The 21,963-nt window shown below is 30.9% G+C and overlaps 1 protein-coding gene across 1 annotated transcript in view; it reads left to right on the top strand.

Annotated features, from left to right (window-relative positions):
* Positions 1-4,392: 4,392 nt before the first annotated feature.
* LOC145247892 (Golgi reassembly-stacking protein 2-like) overlaps positions 4,393-21,963 on the top strand; it is a 40,519-nt gene continuing 22,948 nt past the window's right edge. Inside the window, exons 1-3 of the mRNA XM_080109512.1 lie at positions 4,393-4,573; positions 9,598-9,643; positions 17,752-17,838. Of these exons, the coding sequence (XP_079965638.1) occupies positions 4,476-4,573; positions 9,598-9,643; positions 17,752-17,838 (231 nt within the window). The 5' untranslated portion in view covers positions 4,393-4,475. The remainder of the gene's footprint in view (positions 4,574-9,597; positions 9,644-17,751; positions 17,839-21,963) is intronic.

The raw sequence follows: 21,963 nt of genomic DNA, 5'->3' as shown, positions 1-21,963 counted from the left end.
ATTATATATATTTATATATTTTATATATTTTGTATATTTATATGTTATATATTATATATATTTATATATTTTATATATTATGTATATTTATATATGTTATATTTTATATATATTTATATTTTATATATTATGTATATTTATATATATTATATATATTTATATATTTTATATATTATGTATATTTATATATGTTTTATATTTCATATATATTTATATATTTTATATATTATATATATTTATATATTTTATATATTACATATATTTATATATTTTATATATTATATATTGTATATATATATATATATATATATTATATATATTGTATATATATATTTTTTTGTATATATTTATACATTAGAGATACATATTTTGTATATATTCATTCATTAGATATACATATTTTATATATATTTATACATTAGATATACATATTTTGTATATATATATTAGATATGCATATTTTTTATATATTTATATATTAGATATACATATTTTGTATATATTTGTATATTATGTATACATATTGTGTATATGTGTATATTATATATACAATTTTGTATATATTTGTATATTATGTATACATATTGTGTATATATGTGTATATTATGTATACATATTGTGTATATATTTGTATATTATGTATACATATTGTGTTTATATTTGTATATTATGTATACATATTGTGTATATATGTATATATTATGTATATATTGTGTATATATGTATATATTATGTATATATTGTGTATATATGTATATATTATGTATATATGTATATATTATGTATATATTATGTATATATGTATATATTATGTATATATGTATATATTATGTATATATGTATATATTTTGTATATATTGTGTATATATGTATATATTGTGTATATATGTATATATTGTGTATATATGTCTATATTATGTATATATTGTGTATAATATGTATATATTATGTATATATTGTGTATATATGTATATATTATGTATATATTGTGTATATGTGTATATATTATGTATATATTGTGTATATATGTATATATTATGTATATATTGTGTATATATGTATATATTATGTATATATTGTGTATATATGTATATATTATGTATATATTGTGTATATATGTATATATTATGTATATATTGTGTATATATGTATATATTATGTATATATTGTGTATATATGTATATATTATGTATATATTGTGTATATATGTATATATTATGTATATATTGTGTATATATGTATATATTATGTATATGTTGTGTATATATGTATATATTGTGTGTATATATGTATATATTGTGTGTATATTATGTATATATTGTGTATATATGTATATATTATGTATATATTGTGTATATATGTATATATTGTGTATATATGTATATATTGTGTATATATGTATATATTGTGTATATATGTATATGTTATGTATATATTGTGTATATATTATGTATATATTGTGTATATATGTATATATTGTGTATATATGTATATATTGTTTATATATGTATATATTATGTATATATTGTGTGTTATGTATGTATATATTATGTATATATTGTGTATATATGTATATATTATGTATATATTGTGTATATGTTATATATATAATGTATATATTGTGTATATATGTATATATTAGTATATATTGTGTATATATTTATTTAATGTGTATATATTGTGTACATATACATATCTTACATATACATATCTTATATATATATATATTGTGTATATATATATTATGTATATATTTTGTATATATATATATATTATGTATATATTGTGTATATATATATATATTATGTATATATTGTGTATATATATATATATATGTATATATTGTGTATATATATATTATGTATATATTGTGTATATATATATTATGTATATATTGTGTATATATATATTTTATGTATATATTGTGTATATATATTATGTATATATTGTGTATATATATTATATATATGTTGTGTATATATATATTATGTATATATATTATATATATGTTGTGTATATATATATTATATATATGTTGTGTATATATATATTATATATATATTGTGTATATATATATTATATATATATGTGTGTATATATGTATATTATATATATATTGTGCATATATATCAATTATATATATTGTGTGTGGATGTGTATATATATTATGTATATATTGTGTATATATATTATATATATGTTGTGTATATATATATTATATATATATTGTGTATATATATATATATATGTTGTGTATATATATATTATATATATGTTGTGTATATATATATTATATATATATTGTGTATATATATATTATATATATATTGTGTGTATATATGTATATTATATATATATCGTGCATATATATCAATTATATATATTGTGTGTGGATGTATATATATATTATGTATGTATATATATATATATATATCTTGTGTGTATGTATATATATATCTTATATATTGTATATATATTTGTATATGTATATATATTTATTGTATATATGTATACCTTGTATATGTATATAGTTTTATATATTATATATATAAAAGCGAAAATGTGTTTGCTTGTGCGTCTGCTAAAAAGTCTTGACAGACCCGATAGAAATTCACAATCTCAGTATCATTTTGAAGCTTTATCCTTCGCTTAAAAAATATCGAAAAATTGGCGAAAAACGTTCATTTTTTCACCCTGAAATCGACAAGTTTCGACAGGGGTGGGTCAACAAAAACGGACCTCTTGACCGGTTCTACGCATGCACCAGATGACGTCATGACCTGATTTACTGTAAATAGTTGAAAAACGGAACAATTTTCGTGTATGTCGCGTTAGGTCAGTTTATTAGCGCGTTGGTTTATTATGTAAACGTTTTGGGTGCGAATCGTGGTGTGAGATGTCTTTTTTTCTTTTTTTTTTGATTGTTTAAATTTTAGTATTGAACCATTGTTAGTTAAGCTATTTTTCACGTACCGTTCCGTTTTTTCCTTTGTTTTTTTTTTTGTTTTTTTTTTTTTACTTATTTTAACCACCCCCGACCACACACCCAAAAACACCCGGGTACCCACCGTTTTTAATATCGAAACAGGCTAAATAACCCATTTTTCACGTGTTTGTTTTTCTGTTTTCTTTTTCTTTTTGTCGATTTTTACATTTAACATCGTTCGTTTGCCTTACGTTAGTTTTTTGTGTTTTTTTCTCAATGTTTTGATTACCCCCCCTCCGCTTAAGTTTTAACGTTCGTTTTTATGTTTTCTTGTTTTACTTCACTTATAACAAACAAACCTGGTCATTGACCTCATTTTCTGAATAGCTATTGCTTACGTCGTCATCGTTGTCGTAATGCTCTACGACTTCCTTGCAGGTACCTGTCAATTTGGTTCTTACTTAAATAAATTCAAACATCTTTCAGTAACTCATTCTGGCTGGCCGAACGGATCATGTTTTTTTCACATTTTATTTGCAAACTTCGCCTCAGGGCTTTGGATTCGCCCAAGTTTCTTTTTTATTTAACAGCACACACACCTACAAACACCCGGGCAATGCCAGGTACCCCCGCTAGTATATAATAAATACATAAATAAGATGGGCTTCGAGGCGAAGCCATTATTAACTGTATGTATCGTTTGACTTCTGTCCAGGTAATCTACAGCTAAAATTTCAAGTGTTTACACAAAATTGGCTGAGGAGTTTAGTAAAGTCTGCAAAGGTCAATTCTTTCAACTTTTACCTCCTGGCAGCCAAATGTTTTCCCAAAAATTGATTAAAAAGCTTGCTGCATTTCTGATTACTCATGTAAAGTTGCAAATGTTTAGAACCAAAATTTGCTAACTAGTTATGTAGAGACTGGAAAGGTCAAATCTTTTAACTTTGAACACCCTGGCAGCCAAATTCTTGGCCAAAAACTGATTTAAAAGCTACACTTTATGTAAAATTCTGAATACACTTTATGTAAAATTCAAAATGTTTAGACCAAAAATTGGCTTAGTAATTTTTTAGGGACTGCAGAGGTCAAATTTTTTTAAATATGACCTTTACATTTATTGTTTTGGGTTCAAATCAAATTAAAGTTTGATCCATGTCCAAGTAACCTACATCTAAAATTTAAAGTGTTTAGACTCAAAATTGCCGGAGGAGGTTGGTAGAGTTTTCAAAGGTCAAATCATGTGACTTTAACCCCTTGAAGCCAAATTTCTGTCTGAAAACTGATGAACTGATGAAAAAGATTTCCCAAATCTCAATACCTCTTATGCCAAATCTTGAGTCTTTAGACTGAAAATTGACAGAGTAGTTTGATAGGGAAATGTATACACACACACACACACAGATAATTTCACTTTTATAGATATAAAGATAATAGATTACATTCTTGAAACCTCATTTGTGATCATAGATGAATATATTTTACTCTTCAGAATCAAGATAATGACACTCTGAAAGAATTACTGAAAAGCAATGTAGAGAAGCCTGTAAAGATGACTGTTTATAGTAGCAAGAGTCAAGATGTGCGTGAAGTGACCATCATGCCAAGTCACAAATGGGGAGGACAAGGTTTGCTAGGAGTCAGTATACGGTGAGCACCTTTCTCTTTTTTTTTTTTTTTTTTAAAACTTTCAAGCACTCCTTGTCTTTTAGATTTTTCGACTCTTGTATGGATGCTCTGAAATTCACTTTTCAGTCAAATTAACATTCTTTTTTAAGGGAAGTTATGCAAGTAATTTTCATAATTTGTAACTACAAATTTATATTAAAAGTCTGACACAATGTTAAGTTTTAACGTCATGATATCATATTTAAATGAGCCTAAATATATCTGATCAAAGACAATATAGATAAGTTGTGTACATTATTTGAGGACATGGGGTGCTTATGTAGATTGCTGATCGTTTACACGAATGCATTTCAGATAAAAACATTATGTTCTTGCGTGTCAAAGACAAGTTACTTTTCTCCTTACATAGATAAGTTTATTGTGTTTCAACTTTAATGGTTTTTTTCTTACAGATAAAAGTAATGTGCAACACATTGTTACCAAAGGCTTATCTTGCCTTAAATTAGAAAATAAGGTACTTGTACAGAATTTTACCCATTTGCAAAAACAAAAAAAATCTTACTCGTGATGAAAAGAAAACATTGTATAACAAAAAAATCACCTAAAATCAAGTAGTTTTATTTTTAAATAAAAATAAGGTACTTGTCTATATTATACTAAAACTGTGTCACAATGTTTGTCACTATCCCAAATTTTAATATCATTATGTCATATTTAATTAACCACTTAGTTGGCCAAAACATGGTGAGACAGAAAACAACTATGGAAGGTAGTAATTGCTGAGGATAATAGTCCGCAATAAATGAATAAACTCCATGACAAGTTTTAAGAAAAAATACACAATTAAACCCGGATCTCCAACTTCCAACATAGACCCCCACTACCATGTCTCCTTCTCCAAGTATCAGGGATCTACGTTCAAACCTTCCAAAGATTGAAATCCAATTACAGGAGACTAAACCAGACCTGTTATTTCTAAGTGAAACTGGCATTGGACAGGCTATTTCCCTAAAGGATACTCTAACTTAATTTCCAAATCTAACCCCCAAGATCGCCATGGGCATGGAATATGTGCCTATATTAAAGATGGCTTTCCATGTGGTAGGGACATCTCCAGAGAAGATCCTAACTTACCGTATATGTGCTTCCAGGTTGCACTAGCTCATACTACTGCGTCTATATTTACTCTCTATCACCCCCATAACAGCGGAGTTACTATCTTTAAAAGCATATCTGAGAAAATTGACCACGTCCTATCTGCTTATACTTCAGCTGATATTCACATATGTGGAGATTTCAATGTTCACAATGTGGAATGGTTAATCCACTCAAACAAGACCGATGATGAGGGGAGGTTCTGTCATGATTTCTCCATTGCTTATGACCTAATTCAGATTGTTCACGAACCCACCCGTGTGCCCGACAATGACGGCCAGTATGCAAGTCTCCTAGACCTTTTTCTCACAACTATCTTGAGTTTCCATTCGGTCTTCTCTTGGATCTTCTGACCACTCTGTTGTATCAATTAAGATAAAAATGAAATGTAATAAGTCCTCAAACATACCTCTCCATCATACAGTATATCGATACTCTATGGCTGACTGGGGTAGCTTCCATACATTTATATCAGATCTACCTCTGCGTTCCATGTTTAAAAAGGATATGTCCTTTATAGTATCATACCTGACGGAATGGTTAATTGTAGGTATAGACCGTTTCATACCCTCAAAAAAGTTCCAGCAAAAACCTAACAGCCAGCCATGGTTCTCTCCAGAATGTGCTGCTGCCATTGGACACAGAAATCACTTTTTCCACTGTTTCCAACGTAACAGATATACTGAGACTAAAGCCGCTTTCAGGACTGCCAGCAACCACTGTAAAAAATAAAGAACGCAAGAGAGTTGTATGCTCAGTTCGTCAAGTCCAAAGTAGCTGAGCAGGGACTTGGTTCCCACCAGTTTTGGCAAATAGCAAACAGAATCCTGAACAGAAGCGTGTGTTCTATCCTAACTCTCATAAATGGACCTGAGGTCATCTCGTCAGCATCAGACAAAGCCAAACTCTTTGCCAAGAACTTTGCAGCTAATTCTACCTTTTGCGACCAAGGCCGCCAACTTTCAATATTTCCTCCTGTATCAGAAAACATGCTATGTGATATACAAATATCTGTACATGATGTTGACAAGCTAATCAAAAACCTTGATTCCAGTAAAGCAACCGGCCCTGACGGTATTCCAATTATAGTACTCAAGACTTCAATCAGAACTAGCACCCATCCTTATAAAACTGTTTAAACGTCGTCTTAAGGAGAATTGCTTCCTGTCACCCTGGAAAATCTCATCAGTATGCCCTGTATTTAAGAATTCAGGTGATCGCTTATTTTTCTCTCAGTACAGGCCAATAAGTCACCTGTGCGTCATGAGTTGCTGGAATCTGTGAAGAGGCTACAAAGTCTATTTTGAATATGTGAATATATGTGAATAGAGAAGTAATCAATCATCTCAACAAAAATAACCTTCTTAGTGACACGTAATACGGTTTCCGTTCTGCTAGATCTACAACAGATGTGCTTACAGTTATATCTCATAGGATTAGCGAATCTCTCGACTGAGGCTACCTTTCTAGGGCAATTGCTCTTGACATATCAAAGGCCTTTGATAGAGTATGGCATAAAGGTTTACTTCACAAGATCTCCAGCTATGGTATAGCTGGAAATGTCTTCTCAATAATTAAATCATTTCTCTCATAGGTTCATAAGAGTAGTGGTTGATGGGCAGAAATCAGAAGCTCACAGTATTAATGCTGGAGTCCCTCAGGGGTCCATCCTGTGCCCAACTCTCTTCCTGATCTACATTAATGATCTTCCAAATCACATCCTTACATCATTCGTAGAGATTTATGCTGATGACACTACTATCTATGGTAGCACATCTAAGACCGTAAACGACCAAGTTCTCTCCGATTCTCTCTCCTCTGATCTTGAGCAAGTGGTACAATTGGGAAAAAGGTGGCTGGTTACTTTTAATCCATCTAAAACCAAGCTTTTATCTTTACATTATCAACACTCTGATCCTCATCTGGCATCAATTGAAATGAATGGCTCTCGTTTTGGGGAGGCTTCATGTTTTGACAAGCTTCTGGGTTTGACCTTTGCTCCTGATCTGAAATGGAACACATACATCAAGTCTGTTGCCAAGGTCGCTGGAAAGATGGTGGGATCCTTCTACCGCTCCAGAACATATCTCATTACTGATGCAATTCTCTATCTATATAAGAGCCAGGTACGTCTAAGGATGGACTACTGTTGCCACATCTGGGCAGGAGCTACTAGAAAGGACTTATCCTGCCTTGATAGAGTTCAAAATAGACTTTGTAGCCTCGTAGAAGATGTCCTTTTCTCTTCTCTGTAACCTCTCACAAAAGAGATGTTGCGAGTTTGTCTCAGCTTTATCGTTATTTTCATGGCAAGTGCGTGACTGAGCTTCAATCTATGGTCCCCCCTCGCCAAACTTTCACAAGAAACACACGTCTAGCTGAAAACACTATCAATAATTCCCCACATTCTTCATCTGTGCCTAAACCTAAACATAGATTCCATGAAAAAAGCTTCTTTCTTAGAACTGCACGCCTGTGGAACTGTCTTCCGTTTTCCTGCTTTCCAGCTGACTACAATCTGATTGTCTTCAAGTCCTACATAAACAAGTTCTTGATGAGCCGTTCCACTTAAGTTAACAACTTTACTGAATTTCCATTACTAGCAATTACTATATTGTTCAATTTACTGCTGTACACTCTTAACCCTTATCCTTGAGTGGTCTTTGGACCTTGATAAGTTGTGATGCCTATGTAAAAAAAAAACAGAAAAAAAAATACTCATCTCAATTAATAATCTCAATTAAATATATTATTTTTAACATTTTTGTCTCTTACCCTTCAAGGACCAACGGGTCAACAGCTAGTTTTTTTGTTTTTTTTATATAACTAGCAGTTCAGCCCAGCTTTGCTCAGGCCCTATGTACTGCTCATAACTTTATGTGTATATATATATATATTAAAAAGTTTGACTCCTGTTCAGGTAACCTACATCTAAAATTTGAAGTGTTTAGGCCCAAAATTGGCAGGAGTTTGGAGTCTGCAAAGGTCAACTCTTCCAACTTTGACCTCTTGGCAGCCAAATGTTTGTTCAAAAACTGAATACCCTTTATGTAAAATTTCAAATGTTTAGACCCAAAATTTGCTGAATAGTTTGCTAGAGACTACAATGGTCAAATCTTTTTAACTTTGACCCCTTGGTGGCAAAATTTTGGGCCAAAATTGATTAAAAAGCTTGCCCTATATTTGAATACACTTTATGTAAAATTTAAAATGTTTAGACCAAAAATTGGCTGAAGTCAAATTTTTTAACTTTGACCCCAGTTTTGGAATCAAATCAAGTTAGTTTGATCCATGTCCAAGTAACCTACATCTAAAATTTCAAGTGTTTAGACCCAAAATTGGTGGAGGAGTTTGGTAGAGTTTTCAAAGGTTAAACCATTGAACTTTGACCCCTTCACAGCCAAATTACTGGCCAAAAACCAATTAAAAAGATTTTCCCAAACCTCAAGACTCATTATGTCAAATCTCGAGTCTTTAGACTGAAAATTGACAGAGTAATTTGGTAGCAAAATGTAGACACACAGGCAATTTCACTTTTCTAGAGGTATAGATTAAAAATCAAACTGAAACTTGTCTCAAGCTGTATAAATTAGCCAATAGATGCTCCTCCTGTTATCACTTTGTTGATTGGTTTACCATCACCCCCCCCCCCTCTAGAGATGTTATCATCCATAAAGTATTTTGGTATGATGGTTGACAATTTCTTTAACCATAATCTATCCATTTTATTTTTACTGCAATTAAATTTCAAAGGTTTTTTTTTCTCATCTTCATGATTGATTGAAAATGAACGTTTTAAAATGAGTTGCATAAAAATTTCAATTATTTTAGCAAAAGATTTTGTTCTTAATGTCGAAACATAGAATGTATTTTTTTATCTCACCTTTCAGATTTTGTTCCTTTGAAGGTGCAAATGAAAATGTATGGCACATTTTGGTGAGTTTGTTTGTTTTCTTGCTTTTGTTTAACAAAAATTTCTTTTATTTTCTATCATTCCCTGTTGTTCCTCTCATATATATATATACTAGCTGTACCCTGTCAATTTGATGTAATGGAAAAATTTAATAAAAAGAGAAAATGCATGTTTCTTATATTAGTACAGCAATCCACTGCAAAAAGTGAAAAAGAAGGCGAAAATGAAAAAAAATTGTACTCTTGCAGAATTTGATCTGGATCCTCGGGAGTTTCTGTCAATCATTCATGATTTGGACTTGACCAACAATCAGTGGATGAAGCCGAACGTAGCAAAAATGTTGAAACGCTAAATGTTTTTTTTTTGTTGTTGTTTTACAAAAATGTGAGTTAGTAATTAATATTTGGTTGATGGTGGGGGGGTTACTATACACAGATTCGAAAAAGTTGTCCAAAAACAAATAAATGAAAGCAAAGGTAATTTACGTTTCTACCTAATTGGATAATTGTTTAGTGTTTTTATGTAATGTAAAATGTTTAATCGGCTCAAAAAACAGAAATGGTCACGGACTCTGTTGAATACGTTAATTTTGGGAAAGTAAGTTGAAAACTAAAAACTATACAAAACAGTGTCTGAAACTCACCGAATATATGTTACCATGACATAGGCTGGCATAATCGGTGGGTTTCTGACAGTATTTTGTATAGTTTTTTTAGTTTTAACTCGCTTTCTCTAACTTAAAGTAATCAACAGTGTCCACCACCATTTGTAGCTTTCAAATACCCCGATAAACACTGTTTTTCGAGCCGACTAAACATTACATTAAATGAAAAGGGTTTGTATTACTAAACACAGATACAAAGAAGTTGTCAAAAAATAAATATATAACAAATGTTATCAAAGGCAAGAAAAGTAAATGCTCTACCTAACTGGATAAAATTTTAGTGTTTTTATGTAATGTATAATCGGTTCAAAAACATTCAATGTTTATCGGTATATCTGAAAAATACAAATGGCGGCAGACTGTATCGAACACGTTAAGTTTGGGGAAATGAGTTTAAACTAAAAAACTATACAAAATACTGTTAGGAACTCACTCAATATATGTTACCATGACGTAGGCTGGCATATAATCGGTGGTTTTAAACTTTTGCTCGATACAGGTGACGACTTTTAAAAGTCCCTTTTAGTGATTACCTGGTTTGAGGATATTTGTACAACTAAACGGCAAATCTGCTCCAAAAAATCCGGTATTATTTTACTTTAAGGCCCGTTTCATATATAATGAAATATTATATTGTAGATTTCGGTGTGCTAAGAACAAATCTGCAAACCGTTTGCATAGCAAAAAGAAAGTTTTCATGATATTCATGAAATTACTTTTTCGAAAAGTGTGTGATCACTTTTCAATGTAAATTTAACTTAGAATGAGCACCCACTTTCTGGCCACCTGAGAGAGGGGCATTTTTCTGTGTTTCTTGGCTTAAAAGTTTTTTTGTTTGATTTCTTTTCCCCTGAACTCTGGGACTATTTTCCATTTCACAGCCGTAGCCTTCGTTTACGCTATGCGTGAGCATAAACGAAAGCTGTTTAGCCAATAAACATGAGAAAAAATCCTCCCTTTCTCAGGTGGCTAGAAAGTGGGTGCTCATTTTAAGTTAAATTTACATGGAAAAGTGATTGCCACTTTTTCGAAAAAGTAATTTTTTCATATCATAAAAACTATTTTTTTGTGACGGAAACGGTTTGCAGATTCGTTTTTAGCACACCAAAATCTACAAAAAAATTTTGTTATTTACGAACGTGAGACGCACGGCCCTTAATGGAAAATTATATCAAAAATCCGGGGGCAAATAGTTTCCAATAAAAACAGCAAATGAATTCGATAGAAAAAAATGGATGCTATTTTTTTCTTCTTTTTTCTGTGTGTTTGGCTAAAAAGGTTTTTGTTTGATTTCTTTTGCATGGTATTAACCCCTGAACTCTGGGACTATTTTCCATTTCACAGACGTAGCCTTTGTTTATACTATGCATGAGCATAAACGAAAACTGTTAAATATGCATTCGCGTACCAAACTGCCTTGTCAAAAAACCTTTAAGCCAATAAACACGAAAATAAATGCCCCTTCCTCAGGTGGCCAGAAAGTGGGTGCTAATTTTAAGTTAAATTTACATCGAAAAGTGATCACCCACTTTTCGAAAAAAAAAATTACTTCATATCATGAAAACTATTTTGGTACTCCTTGGGCGTTGAATTCCATGGCGACCCGCAGAATTATTTAATGGTCGTTCCCTTAGTACCCCCTCCTAGTCAAGGCTAACGCATGCGCACGTAACATTTTTTATTTAGTTACTTATGTGGTGGAGTTTCTATACTGATAGGTTTTTTGAAATTTTTTCACTGGATTATTATTGATTGAACACAACCAGATTATGAAAAAAAAATTGAAAAAAAAAAAAAGAAAATCATTTCAACATTTGAAAGGGGTACTCACTTTTTAGTTCCCACATTCTGGTAAATCGGTCACTCATTTTTTTTTTTTTTTTTTTTTTTTTTTTCCTAAATGCGAAAGTGTCTTCGGGAGATATAAAATGGTCGCATGTTGACGAAGCAATGTATTGGGAGGTGTACGGGATGAAAAATTATTGGTAAATTTTTAGATTAGGTCCACCTCCTCAATTTTCTTTTAAATGACAACTTGAAATGGTTTTCGACTATGCTGAATACGAAAATCGCATTGAAATTTTGCAGAAATAAGTAGTTATCAAGATGTAAAACGTTGTATTATGCATTGTAATCTTTGGCAGCCATCTTTTTTACGTGTATGTATTTGTTTATGGTGCGTGTGCACGTAAAAAGATGGCTGCCGAAGAATACAATGAATAATGCAACTATTTATTTCCGCAAAATTTCAATGCGATTTGTGTGTTCAGCATACTCGGAAACCTATAAATGTCGTCATTGAAAGGAAAATACCAAATTATTAAACATTTCTCCAGCATGTTAGTGAAATTTATAATACTTGTAAAAAAATTAAAAAAAAAAAACAAAAAAACTCACCTTTCATAAAAACAATTTAAAAAAAAAACACCCACAAACTGACTTTTAACTAAATAAGTTAAAAAAAAAAAAAAAAATTTTCAACTCGAAACTTTATTTTCATAAAAACAATAAAAAAAAGTCATGTTCAATCTATTTTTTTTCTTTGAGAAACATATTATTTTTACTTTCTATGGTTTTGATATACCGCGTTTTTATTGCTTACAAAATGAGTGACTGATTTATCAGAACGTTGTAACTAAAAAGTAAGCACCACTTTCAAATGTCGAAATAATGATTATAGTAATTAAGCATGGGAGTGATGGTTGTACAACGTCGCCTTTCGCACTTTTACAAACATTATTTACGTTAACTCTTTTCATAAATAATTTTTAAAAAAAAGTAACTAAACCATTTATTGATAATTTGTCACGTGTACAAACATTTTATTTACGTAGGCTTCACTCTTTTCATGAATAAGAAAAGTTTTACTCTTTAAGAATAATAAAAGGAAAAAGTTACTGAACATTTATAAAAGGACTTCTTTTCATGAAGGCCAGAGGAATAGTTGGCCAAAAAGTCGTGAAACAACTAATAAAGATGAGAATAATAGTCCGCAATAAATAAAAATGGTGCTAATGCAGAGAGCGATCCGCGCTATTTTTTAAATCATATTTCACGTTTAATTAACGTTTTACGATATGTTTTTTTTTTTTTATTCAATTGTAAGGTTAAAGTACAGAATAGGTACAAAACATCCTCCCCTCCCCATGTTAAGAATGACTTTTTAAATAATAACATTATTTCAGCACGGATCACTCTCTGCATGAATATCATAGAAATTAATACAAATAATACTTATCTCAATAAGTGAAAGGCTAATTTCTACCGGAAATAAAATGGCGATAATCTCACAGTTACGAAAATATTTTTTATTTAATTTAATATTTTTATAATTCGCAATGTTAAATTATTTTAATAACATAAAAACATTCCTTGACTTTAAAAATAGAATTTCTGAAAATTTCAATTAAATTGGTAACATAGAAATATGGTTTTATTCGCTTTTAACGAACTAAAATTACATTTTTATATGTATAAATATATCAGTCCTGGTCAAAATCATAAGACCACTTAAGAAAGTAAGCCTTTATGCATATTATCTAATTTTTAATCAAACAAATGGTTGAAACGATTGCCAAAAGGGAAAATATGATGGGAAAAAAAAAAAAATGAAATCTGCTTCATTCGAAACCTTAACCCTGATCTAATAATTATTTTTTAAAAAACAAACCTTTTTACCTGGTCAAAAAGATAAGACCACTTTAATAAAATCGGCAAGTTTTGAAAAAATGAATACGAAAAGCTTTCTATGTTACTAAAAGCAACTTGTTAGTGGATAAAAAACATCTTACTAAATTATAAATGGCAAAAGGGAAACCATTATCAAAGTTTGAGATAGGAAGGATCTTTGAGCTTAATAGGGGTGGACTCTCCCATAGATCCATTGCAAACGATGTGAATCGTAGCAAAACGGTCATCACAAATTTTTTAAGAAATCCAGATCAATATGGGCACAAAAAGAGTCCAGATCGACCAAAAAAATAACCCCATCACTGGATCGCCGTATCAAAAGTTAAAAAAAACTCCAGTATAAGCTCAAGTCGATTGAAAAGCCACACAGCAGCAGAATGTAGTCCTAAAACCATCACAAGGCATCTGAAAATGAAGGGTTTCAATCATTTAAAGTGACTGCAGAAACCACGTCTTCTTGAACAGCACAAAACTAACCGACTTAAATATACCGCCAAACACCAGACTTGGGATGAAGAGAAGTGGGAAAATGTAATTTTCTCCGATGAGAAAAAGTTTAATCTAGATGGTCAAGATGGATTTCAACATTATTGGCATGATAAAAATTTGCCCAAAGAGACTTTTTCAACTCGGCATAGTGGAGGAAGGTCTTTAATGATTTGGGGTGCTTTCTCGTCAGCTGGGGCCCTTAAGTTGCAAGTAGTAAAAGGCCGGCAAACATCATTGAAGTACATTTCAATGCTTGAAAATGCTTCTATCAGGACTTGAAGGTCCACATCTGTGTGGAAGAAATTGGATTTTCCAGCAAGACAACGCTGCGATGCACACTTCTCGACAAGCACGAGAATACTTTTCTTCAAATAATATAGAATTGTTAGATCATCTAGCATGTTCTCTGGACCTCAATCCCATTGAAAATCTTTGGGGATGGATGGCAAAAGAAGTGTTCAAGGATGGAACCCAGTATGATTCGATAAAGGAACTTTCTGATTCAGTTTTCAGTACATGGGATAAAATTCCTTCGCAACTGATAAAAAAACTTAGTCGCAAGCATGCCGAAGAGAATTTTTGAAGTAATTCGTAATAATGGAGGCTATACTAAATACTGAGACCCTTTTTAGTAATTTATAATTGCCGTTTGTTAGATAAATTATCAGTGGTCTTATCATTTTGACCAGGTGAAAATGTTTGTTTTTTAAAAAATAATTATTAGATCAGGGTTAAGGTTTCGAATGAAGCAGATTTCATTTTTTTCCATCATATTTTCCCTTTTGGCAATGGTTTCAACCATTTGTTTGATTAAAAATTCGATAATATGCGTAAACGCTTACTTTCTTAAGTGATCTAATGATTTTGACCAGAACTATATATATATATATATTATATTATTGGTAGTATTATCTAAACAAAACCAAAATGTGTCAACCAAAGAGTGCTCAATGTTAAGACAGCAATATAAATATGTTGGATGTGATAACTAATGGCTACACATATGCAAACATGTTTCAGTGACCACCCTGCCAGGGAAAATCACATCATCAGGCCAAGAATATTCACGAGAGTATCCGTCAAAAACATTACCTCTTTTTATAATTAAAACCAATAAATGGGATAATATCATTTCCAAGGTTAAGACAGGGGCAACCAGATAAGATAGGTTATCGCATTATACAAATTGATGTGGGATATAATTTTATAGTTATGCTTTTTTTTCTTTTTTTTTTTTTACAACCATATTCATTTCTATTTTGTACATTATATACATTCATCAGTTAACTGATGAATGTATATAAGGATATTGTATTATAATTTGTATCATATATTTGTATTATAAAGTCTTTTATTTTTTTTTTTTTATTATTTTTTTTTTTTTTTTCAAAATAAAAAAATATATCCCTATAACTTGATTTTCTTCAACTTGAACCGAAACCAAATAATTTAACTTTATAATAAAAATAAACCAAATAATTTAACTTTATAATAAAAATAAACCAAATAATTTAACATAATTTGAGTTCTTTCAGCAAAACCGAAACCCACCCAAAAATATGTACAGTAGAACCCTAAAAATTAGTAACAAAATACAGTACAGTATATGATATGTATATAATCAAATGACATTATAGATAACACTGTAAGGTCGGGCAAATATCATAACCAGGGGCCGGAAAACATGTATTTCACATTGGAACCTGAAAAAAAAAAAATCTTAGGGCCACTGTTATCCGAAGGTTCTACTATATATATATATATATATATATATATATATCTTGAGTTCGTTCAGCTATAACTGAAATCAAAACTTATGAAAAATTCCTGATAAAATTATTCATAAAAAAAATAGATGACTTGAGTGTCATCAGTTATAATCGAAACCAAAACTTATGGAGAATTCTTGGTAAAATTATTTATTACAAGAAATGGAAGATCATAATTTAACGACAGTCACTCAGAAAAAAAAGATCTAAGCGTGACACACAAAATAACGTACACACTATCATATTTATATGCATGTGTAATTTAAAAAGAATACTCTTTCTTTTTTGAGAAAGTGAGTGAGAGTGTTCTAAAATAATTAAAATGTCCATCTCAGATATATAACAGTAAGTCTCTTATTTATTGATTTGTTATGTAAAAGATCTCTTGAAAAATGTGAAGATTTGTAACCTAAATATTGTCTCTGATTATTCACACTTCTCTATTCTGTTTTTTCTGCATTGCTACCAGCCTTCATATATATATATATATATATATATATATATATATATATATATATATATATATAATGTAAATATATTCTATGTTATCTTTAACATGTTAACGCTACTGTCTATATAGATTTCCTTATTTTCTGTTTTAGAAAAATAACACACATTGCAACTAGCAGCAGTACAAATGTTTATATAAGTGTGGATATATGTTGAGATTATTATTTTCTTATACCTCTGCATGCAGGTGGTCTTGCACTACACATATATGGAGTATATATACATTGAACAGCGATAAAATAAATACTGTTGGCGACATTTATTTGCACTAAATATGATTAGATTGTAGAAAGGATTGAATTTTATTACTAATTCCATGGATGGGAGGCATCCATAGAATTAGTAATAAAATCCAATCCTTTCAATGTACATATACTCCATATGTTTGTTGCAAGACCAACTGCATACGACATGCAAATGCAGAATTTTCTTTAATTTTTTTTTTCTACATGAAATAACCCGATGAATAAGAATGTCTGGAGTCAAGACCTGGTGAGCATGGAGTGCATTCAGTATCACGTCTTTTATTAATGAGATGATCACCAAAGCTGTTTGAATGAGTTAATTGAATCGCAAAGAGTTGCACCATCCCGTTGAAAGTACTGTCTATTTCTCAAAATATCTCTTCATCTGTTCAACCATTTTTAATGACCATTAGGTAGTTCTTAGTATTGATTACATAAAGGATTTTATGATTGATTCCATTTTGTGTGGGTGACGTTACTCTGAATTTCATTAAAACTATAAGCCGATAAAGTAAACAATCAGCCGACAAAGTAAAACCATTTTTATTAAACTTGGAATTTCTATCACTTGCTATTATCACTTTGATTTTGCCAACAGATTTACCAATATATTTCAGGCTCTTTGTCTTTTGAGAAAATCATTTTTGATAAATGTTTTATAAATTGTTTTCTGATTGAATGTGTGAAATCAAAATCTGTTTAAAATGTTTGGAAGTGTTTAATTATTTAAAGAAAAAAAAATTGTTTGTTATATAATTTTCTAGGAGGTCCATCCTAATTCCCCGGCAGATCTAGCCAGTCTAAGGTCTAATACAGATTATATCATTGGAGCTGACTCTGTTCTACATGAGGTAGTTTTTGAGATTTTTCTTTTCTATTGTAAAAGAAATTGATTTCGTTTGAAGTTCTTAATTTCAGCTTTGAGTTACTTGTACAGTTTAATCAAGACATCACAAAATGAAAACATCGGAAAAAGGTTATATTGTACGCATCCATTATGGGATGAAGTTCTCTGAAAAAAATTTCACTTAGAAGTTTTTTACAGCGAAAAAACAATTTATGATACCGAGCAAAAGGTTCGATTTTTAGGAAGAAAAGCTAGTAATAAAGAGGGGGAGGGAGTCTCAGTGCTTTACATGGAGTTATCTCCCTGTGGCATGTTAAAACGTTTCCATAATGGCTGACTTCAACGCACTCTCATAAAAACGTTTTTCTGCTGTAAAAAAAAAAAAAACTACCTGATCAAATTAAATGAAATTTTTTTCGGAGATCTTCAGTCCAAAATGAATATATATATATATATATATATATATATATATATATGCATGCACGCGCACACACACACACACACATATATACATACTCGTATGCACACACACATATATATGCACACACAAACATATATACATATACACACATACATACAACTTATGAAATTACTCAAACTTTTCAAATAAAATCTGGAATTTAAATTTGTATGACACTTTCTATGCTAGTTGAAAAATAAAATTAATTTTAATCTGTTTTCAGTATTTACATAATAAAAAAATTACAGACCAAGAAAAGAATAAGGACCCCAACTGACATGAGCCGAAGAAAGAAATAAAAAGGACAGATTTCGGTTCACACCAGTTTAACTTGGCCTTTACACGTGCAAATAGCCTTGAAACAATATAAAAATCTAAGTAAGATCTTCTACTACCAAATATTGATTTAATAAACCGTTTATGGTAATTCCAATAGCTTTTTATCGTCCATGTATAGACTGGTTTGGTTTCACAAAATAATGTGAATGATTAGTTCATGTCTCCAAAACTGTCCTTGATCATTTGGCTAGGATGTACTTCCTAACCCGACGGTGTGTCTACTCCCAGAAGCGGTGACAAATCAATTGCTTCACTTATTTTGCGTCTATATCTCCCCTGTCCATATACTTTTTTTCTTGCATTTTTCCGATTTTGTTTTGATTTCAATAATTTCATTTGTTATTTTGATCACATTGTATTTTTATTCTTTCATAAACATGCATATTTTATATAAGAATATTTTTTTCTTTTTTTGAATTTATATAAAATATGTAATTTCACAAACATTTTTTTATAAAATTTCAAATAAAATAAAAACTTATGTCCTTTTCTTATATTTTATTTCATTAAATTGCTTGAAAATAGAAATACTGAAGAATAAGTGAAATAACTGATCTGCCTTGTCATTGTTTCCGGTAGCAGACACACCAGAAGTTAGGAAGTATGTCAGCTGTTATAACCGCAAAATGTATATTTTGTGATACTACAATTGATTTTTATAAAATGAAGATTTGTAAATAAAATTATATATTTTTAAAATTTCACTTGTGGCTTACAGATGTGATTTTATTGTGCATAAAAATTACCTTGGTTTAAAAGGTTTTCTCCTTCACTGACTGCTGACAAGAAATCAGCATCCTAAATTCTCAATTCTTACATTGGTTTTTAATGTATGGAATTATTCTCTACAAAATCCTTTGTAAATAATATAACTTCCTTTTTAAAAATGTTTTTGTGACACTACACTTTATCTTTCCTCTCCTTGAGTTTTATTAAAAAGTTTTGTAAATAAATATATATATATATATATATGCGCTCTTCATATATATATATATATATATATATATATATATATATATATAATATAAAAGCGAAAATGTGTTAGTGTGTTTGTTTTTTTTGTATATGTCCGGCAAAAGCTTTTGAAGGGAGGAGGGTCACTAAGTCTTAGAACTTTTTATATACTTCCTAGATTATAATATCTCCGATTTACGAAAGGAGGTCGCATCTATCTTTTATTTGAGCGACTTTTACATGCTATTTTCGCAATATTTCTTATTCTCTGTGTATTTGTTTGGCTTTTTCGTATAAAAAAGTGAAACTGAATCTCGTGCCGGGAGGTCCAGAAAAGCAATCAGCTTTGATCAATGCGGGGATAGCCCCTCATATCAGACAGTTGCTATTCATTTGGACACTCCTCTTTTTATGGGAGCTGGTTTTCATAAACCTCTTTGGGGAAACTGGCTTACAGCTAAAGTTATGTGTGGGATTTCATTCCCCTACTATGTCGTGATGTTTGACCTCATTAAATTTATGCACCTGTCACTTAACTTTTTAATCGTTTAATTTCAACCATTCTCACTTCCGCTGCCCTCATGCCGTTGAGGTAAGTTATCACGCTTTTTTTTCCACCTTCGCCTCAAGGCTTCAGGTTCGAGCCTACCTCCCTTCTAAATTTTTGTTTTTTTTCTTTTACACCCGAGCAACGCCGGGCACTCTCACTAGTATATATCTATATATAAAAGCGAAAATGTGTGTATGTATGTTGACTTTTTGTGTGTCTTCAAAAGGCTTTTTTCCAGCGGATTCTTGAGGTCGTCGCTCATTTTTAAAACTTTTTATATCACGTCTAAATGATAATATCTACGACTTACCAACGGTGGTCGCATCTCTATTTAATTTGCCCAACTTTGAAACGTTGATTATTCGAAATTTTCAGATCAGCACGTGTTGCATTCGTTTTTCGGTATAAAAAAAAACAAAACTCAATTTGAATTACTGGCCCACAGCCAGTAGTCTGTAGAAAGTTATTTAACGGTTGGTCAATGTCGGCTTTGTCATATTAGATGGTTGCTTTCAGTTCGAGACGAGACACTCCCCCCTAATAAACAGGGAGCTGCTTTTCCCCAAAGTTAGTTAAAAACAAACAAACCGGTTTATTGACCTCATTAAAAACTGTCCCGCAGAAAATGTTAACTGCTGAATAGTTATTGCTTACGATCGCCGCATGTGCATTAAGCTTTTTTTTTTGTATGAAAAAAGAAGCCAACAGACTCGCGGTAAATAAAACACTGTCCCGCATTCAAAGTTCACGTCAATAACTCGTCAAAAACAGGCACCTATTTTTTTTCCACACTTTACTATTTTCCAACTGCACGTCAAGGCTTTGTTTTTTTTAAACAACCAACGATTTTTCTTTTCATTTACCCAAAAACACACACACACCTGCAAACACCCGGCCAACACCGGGTACCCCTGCTAGTCTATATATATATAAAAGCAAAAATGTATGTATGTGTGTTCACTTTTTCTGTATGTCTAAAAAAGGCGTTTTTTAGAGAAGCAGTCGCTTGCTTCACAACTTAAAAACTTTTTATATCACATATAAATCGTAATATCTCACAGTTAACAACGAAGCTCGCCTGTCTATTTAATTTGCTAGATTTCGGGAAGATAAATATTCAACAGTTGTCGCACGCCGCATGTGGGTTAGTCTTTTTCCTATAACATCTTTGGGGAAAAAAAAAGCGTTCAGCAGTAAATGAAATACTATCCCGCAGTCAAACTTGACCTAATTAACTCATTAAAACAGGCACCTGCCAAATCCAAGTAATTAAATAAATTCAAACATGTTTCCATTAGCATCTCGCGGTAGGGCAATGGTTAACGTCGCACTTTTTTTTTTTTTCACGCTTTAATTTACAACTTTGCCTCAACGGTTCCGGTTCAATCCTCATACTTACCTACCAAAACATTTTTTTTTAACCCCCCCCCAAACCCCGGAGTTTCCACACACATCTCCAAATACCCGGGCAACGCCAGGTACCCCTTGCTAGTCTTTATATATATAAAAGCGAAAATGTATGTATGTATGTGTGTATGTTTTTGTGTCTGCTAAAAACTTTCGACAGACACAACAAAAATTCACAAACTTGGTCTCATATGAAAGCCCCACCTTCCGGACAACAAATATCGAAAAATTGGCCCAAAGGGACCATCAGAAGTGCGTCAGCTGATCGATTTTCTGCAGGCCCCCCCCCAAAAAAAGTGACATTTTAATGTTAAACATTACATATTTTTAAATCAATTTATAACTGCCCCAAAAAATACGGCCGCCAACTCTTCTACATAAAGTATACACGCGGCCGTTTATTTTGGGTCAACTTGTAT

The sequence above is a fragment of the Euprymna scolopes genome, chromosome 26, assembly GCF_053919585.1.
Source record: "Euprymna scolopes isolate OS-2025 chromosome 26, ASM5391958v1, whole genome shotgun sequence".
NCBI lineage: Eukaryota > Metazoa > Mollusca > Cephalopoda > Sepiida > Sepiolidae > Euprymna > Euprymna scolopes.
Note: the sequence above shows the minus strand (reverse complement) of the source record. Positions and strands in the feature narration are given on the sequence as shown.